Source organism: Morone saxatilis, unplaced genomic scaffold (genome assembly GCF_004916995.1).
Source record: "Morone saxatilis isolate NCDOM2014 unplaced genomic scaffold, NCSU_SB_2.0 Contig0, whole genome shotgun sequence".
NCBI lineage: Eukaryota > Metazoa > Chordata > Actinopteri > Moronidae > Morone > Morone saxatilis.
This window is the reverse complement of record NW_023339650.1, coordinates 8,170,477-8,176,633: the sequence shown is the minus strand read 5'-3', so window position 1 is coordinate 8,176,633 and position 6,157 is coordinate 8,170,477. Positions and strand designations below refer to the sequence as shown.

The 6,157-nt window shown below is 42.0% G+C and overlaps 1 protein-coding gene across 1 annotated transcript in view; it reads right to left on the bottom strand.

Moving 5' to 3' along the window:
- ctnnd2a (catenin (cadherin-associated protein), delta 2a) overlaps positions 1–6,157 on the bottom strand; it is a gene marked incomplete in the record, with an annotated part of 121,108 nt that overhangs the window by 9,495 nt on the left and 105,456 nt on the right. Inside the window, 1 exon segment of the mRNA XM_035656605.1 lies at positions 3,392–3,518. Within this exon segment, the coding sequence (XP_035512498.1) occupies positions 3,392–3,518 (127 nt within the window).

Here is a 6,157-nt window from a genome sequence, read left to right as displayed (position 1 = left end):
CATCCTATTGGAATTTCAAAACTATTTTACCTTTTAAACCTCACAACTTTTCTATTTCTGTCACTCTCTCAAGCTTTGAGAGCAGCGCTATTTTTCACACATGAATTCTATTTTTTCCCACATGCCTGTGTGCGGCCATACATAAACAGATAATGCACAGGCAAGGACAGATCCAGGACACATACTGTACATACAGCCCCCCCCCCCTTACACACACACTCAGCATGTCACAATGTAATCCCCTTATAGCATACTTAAAGTGCTTACTCAGTCCCTGTTATCTTGACACATTGAATTGCCAGAATCCTGCCTACCTGTGTATCAGCCCCTTCAGTCTGCTTAGCTAAACATTCCTATAACTACCCAGCATACATACAGTATATATGTACTATACCCTTATATGTGAAGGACATTCTAAAAATAAGATGTTTGGACCTGTTGAACCCAACTTTGAGCAGATGACTGTAGTCAACATGCACACACACACACACACACGCACGGTTCATGGAGAGCACCATTCTCAGTTGCGCAAGCAGAAACATTTCCAACACAAAAAAGATGTGCGGCACGCCAAAAATCAGTATAAAGAGCCTTTGTTCTCTTTAGCTCCTACAGTATACCCTGATAAAAGCAGCAGGGCAAAACACAAATATGACTCACCAAACATAATAAAGGCTTTTTAAGTACATTTTGGAGTGCCTTGGAGTCTCACTTTATCTATCTGAATACTAAAAGACGACTTTTTTTTATCCAGGCTTTCAATATTTGACATATTAAGCAAGGAATCATACACATTATTAGATGATTAGCGACTATTTAGTTGTGGTGAATGTAATTACAAACATTTAGTAAAGCAAGGGCAATTGTGGAAGACAGGAGCTACAGGCTTTTATAATGTTTTGACACTTTTGATATTTAATTCTTAGCACTTGACACCTCTGCAGCGGATTCCATTAAGGTGGATGCTCAAACCTGTCACCGACACCCCCAGAGACAGTGCCATCGCTGCTGGTTACGGTTACCGTGGGGACCTGACTAGTAACTGCTGGATGTGAGAGCCTGGGAGACTCGTTCTATCAGCGCAAAACACAGCAGGACCCTGTGGGGGCCATGATGGATGAAAAGGTCTCTCTCTCCGTTTGTATCTCCCTCTGTCTCTTCACCATCCTCGCAGCCTGCAACCTCCCCTACTCCTCTCTATCTCTTTCACAGTTTTACCGCTCTATCCTCACTCTCTCACTCTCTTTCACTCCTCCTCTCCCTGTGTGCCTGCACGCCATCATTACTCCTTCTGCTTTGATCCATCTCTAAGGGGCCGGATTGCAGTCTGGAGCATATGCAGAGAGGAGATACAGATGCATGTGGGTGTGTATGTATGTGTGAGAGTGTGTGTGCGCACATTGAGGCAGCCCGTAAAGAGTGAGAGATCAGAGGGAGAGGTGAGAAGAAAGTAGGATTACTGCAAAGAGGAGGGGGAGGAGAAGAATGAGACGGATGAACGAGAAGGGGCGGATGACCGGAAAGGCGAGGGGTGTTGAGAGGGGACGAGCGGGAGAGAAGATGGGAGTCATTTCCAGCCATTTTCCCATTTACCCCACCTCCTCCACTGTACTACATACATACACAAATCTCTCTCTACGCACAATGATCTCAAAAATCCTTATTTTCAATGTCGCTGGCCAAAGTCAAATGCTCATCCTTCACTTCCTCCTCACTGCATTAACCATCCCTCAATCCCTAATTCTTCTTGCCTCCTTGCTTTTTCTCTTTATCTCCCTCTCTGTTTATCTCACCCTCCTTACTGTCTCCTCTCTCTCTCTCTCTCACACATACACACGCGCGCGCACGCACACACACACACAAATACACACGTTTTCTCTCCCACTTCCACTCCCTCTGTCTCTCTCTTTTAGCTGGGTCCTTGAAGACCTCTCTAAGCCGAGAGGAAGGAAAAGTACTTTTCTGCCTCATCAGCTTGCTAAGCCCGGTGTGGAGAAAGCACAGCTAAAGGCTCTTCTGATGCTAACAGCTAATGCTAATGCGCCCTTTGCTAAGCATGAAGGCCAATGGGCTTAAGCTAAAGGCTAACGATAATCATACTTTACAGCATGAAAGCCTGTGGGTGGCGAGCACTGACGCTACCAGCTATTTAGCCCCAGTGTAAAGACTGATCAACTGGTAAATGTTGATGCTTCTGGCTAATGTCTAATATATAACTCATTAAAATCCATGTGTGTCCTGTACCTTCTGGTTGTATTCATGTCCCACATACATTTTCACACATGTACATTCATAGTTAGTCTTTGCACCTTTTGCTGGACTAAATTCATTCCAAGGGGGGACCTTAGTCAGTAAAGGTGAGATAAGAACAAGAATTTATAACTTAACCAAACCTGAATATAATATAACCTTTAATTTGAATACTTGCTGTTGTTACAAAATGTTTTCTATCATCCCGCCACCTAAAGGAATATTTCAACATTTTGGGAAATACATTCTTTCTTACTGAGAGTGATACCATTCCCTTTTCTGTATGGTATGTCAAAAGGTGATTAGGTTACCTTAGTATTAAGACTGGAAGCAGTCTGCTGGTTTTACATTTCTATGTTAATTTAAACACTTCGGACAGAACCAGGCCAGTTGTTTATCCATGCTTCCAGACTTTCTTCCATGCTAAACTGATCTCACCAATTGGCTGTAGTTTCTAACATTCACACATGAGAGTGGATTCAATAGCTCTCAGCAATAAAATAAATAGGCATATTTCCCAAAAATGTGATCTACTCCTACCATCTAATAGTAAAACATCACCAAAGAAACTATTGCTCTAGATTCTAAACTAATTCCATGTTTGCTGTAACCTTAATATAATTCAGCTTTCCTCCAATTTATAATCTTGAATTTTATCAATAACCATAACAACAACAAGACCTTGAAAAAGCGGGCAGCTGATTGGCTGTGATAAAACACCTACCACAGAAACTGCCCTTGACTATTTCTGTCTCATCAGCTCTGGCCATATTTCTTCCAAATTTTGGGGGTGACCACGGTCCACAATCTCTCTGCCCCTTTTTTAAACAACTTCTGCACCTGAACTTCTGACATCACACCTGATCACCCAGTGATCTTACTGAGACAGATATGTAGCCATGTGAGACAACACAAGCATATATTTAGACCAAATTTAATCCTAACTCTAAATTTAAGTACATTTATTTAGGAGTATCTCACTTGGTAAAATTGTCCTTAGTTGAAACTGGTTGTTAAGAGAACCAAGGTACAAAAAGCTAAAACACACGCACACACGCACACATGCACACATGCACACATGCACACTAACACACTAACACATACATAATCTCTTGTATTGTAAGTGTTATGTGTTCCTCACCAGAGCGGTTATTTGGGGACGTCCTGACAGGGGAGACGGAGGGAGTTCGTGAGGAGGAGTAGGGCCTCTGTCTGTCTCTCTCTATCGTTGAGGCAGAGCCCACAAAGTGATACTGGGAGTAACCGTCCTGCAAAACAAACACAAAAACAAAGAAGAAAACCGGTTACAATTTGTGACAAGTAACTGTGCAAAATCCAATATTGAGTTGGTAAAGTGTTTTTTCTTTTTTATTATCCATATATACCATTATACAATGATGTGTATAAACGGGGTCTACAGCCAAGTATAGTCACTTTTCTTTTAAATATTTCTAATACTTATCTGATATCTGAGAAACTTTACAAGAGCTATAGCATATTATATATGGCAGTTACTTCTTTTTATAATCAAACTACTGTAATCACAATCATTTTGGCTTTGAATTTTTTCAAAGCCATAATTATATTTAGGAATATGTATATTTTAAAGTACTCATGTAAAATCACCCACCAATCTTTTACTTTCAGTTAAGCAGATTTTTTAGTTCCAGTGGATGAAAAGAAAAAACAATTTCAAACAATCTCGAGGATGGAGTCAGTTTTGTAAGTGTAGGAAGTGGCACTTCAAAAATGGCTGCAACACTGAATCAGTATTGTGGAATCACAGCACTATAGTACTGTAGTTGTTTGAAGATAAAGCCCTCCATATACCCATGATGCAGCACTTACTCATTCAAAAGCGTAGAAGAGCTGTTTAAGGCCCCAGTTTAGGCACAATTGGTAGTTGACTCTCGCTATGATACACAAGCTGAAGACACACTCCCACACAATTTTGTACATAGGAAAGAAAGAAACACTGACTGAAATGTTCCGGGGGAAAAAGTTTGCCCTTGCCGTCCTTGGTCAGCAGTCGTGTGTTAACTTTTGCGTGTTTAACATGTTTGAAAAAAGACACATTTATTTAAGAAACTGGATTACAATATTGGACTTCTTGAATTTACCAACCTGTGGTAGGCAATTAAAAATGTGTTCTGGACACTGAAGGATACTGACAAACACAAAACGCCCACACGTGCATATACAACTGTCCACACCACAAATTAACACACTTGCATCAAGCCTGAGCTTAGTGAATATCCCACCGTCCTTGCAGAAAAAAAATAATACAACTAACAACTCCACAAGCATAATTACTGCCAAGCCAATGACTTTGTATCTGCATTAGTTTAGCAGTGATTGGAGCAAAGCCCTTTTCATGAAAATGGATTATGAGAGTCAACAACAATCACAGAGCTGGAACCAAATTCAATTTAGCATTAAGATAATTGGGTACCTCTGAAAGCAAAACACAAGCAGATGATAAAAGATAATGGAGACATTTTAGCTTGAGTGTGAGGGCCTCGGCTCAGCAGTGGGAAACTGGTTGGATGGACTGTGAGCACACGGGAGAGGTGAATCACTCCAGTACAGTCAGGCTGGAGAGGAGGAGAGGAGGAGAGGGAGGGGAGGAGAATGAGACGACTGAGAGATGGAGGAGATGAGGCAGAAAGAAAGGGAGGAGGGACAGACAGGGCAGAAGCTGAGAAAGACAAAAGATGACAGAAAGTAATGAGAGCAAGGAGGAGGAGGGAGATGGAGGGAGAGTAATGACAGGAGAGTAAAGATAGCAAGAGGAGGAGAGGGGGTAACGAGAGGGAGGGGTGCAGATGGAGAGGTAGAAAGGGAGGGAGAGGGAAGTAGGCTGGAGTGAGAACGGTCCCATGTCCTCCCCTGACTCTTATTTCCTGGCACAGCACCGAAGACTAATAGAAATCTAGATCCTCTGACACACAGTAGTTCAAAGGTAGCTCTCCTCCAGTCTCCACCATCCTTCCCTCCCTCCCTCCTTTATTCTTCATCTATTTATCCACCACTCCTTCAGTCTTCTCAACCACCTTGTTTTACATTCTCTTTCTCCTTCCGCCCCCCAACACATCTCATTATAAACCATGTAACCTCCCAATGGTACGGTGGACCGCTATGCAATTGGACACTGTCAAACTGTCATGCTGCTCAAATGAACACAGTCACTGAATACTGAATGATAAATGTATTTTGCAGAGTGATGTGTCCAGTCTGCTGTCTAGAAATGTGCTTCACAAATGGAGTCCAGGAAAGATCCACAGGGGTTCTTAAGGTGCCCCCCTAGCAAAATGAGGAACAGTTCAACTTTACGATAACTGAGTTCGCAAGATTGATCAGAGAAGAGAGTGTGGAAGACGTTATATAAAAAAATGTATCAAAATGGCTGTCATAGCCATACATTTCACACGTATTATCTTAGCATACAGTTTCCTCCATTTTTTCCCCTCTCACTATCTGACAGTATCATATACTGTGTATTCTGTATCAGCGTGTTCCAGCTCTTCATTCAGTTCATGATGTTTACCCCATTAATTCAGCCTGGCAAACTTGGTATCTTTGTAAAAAAAAGTTCTGTGGGGTTTGAACAATGTTTGGCTGCACAGCGTTACTTTGTAATGTCTGGCCCACCAGCAGGTCAGCGAGGTTTAGTGGGTTCAATAAATATTAAATCAACATCAGAATTTGACATGGGATCAAATCAGACAGGAGCTAGTTTTTTGCACCATATCCACGGTCCAGTGCTCGTTCAGTGTGGTGCGTACTGTGAAACCTTGTAAGCTGACAGCATGTCACCACACCTACAGGCAGACAGCGTCATGTAGAGCACCTGGTCTTTCTGACTCTCACCTCTTCTCCTTGTTTTTCCTCTTCTTCCTTCTCTTTC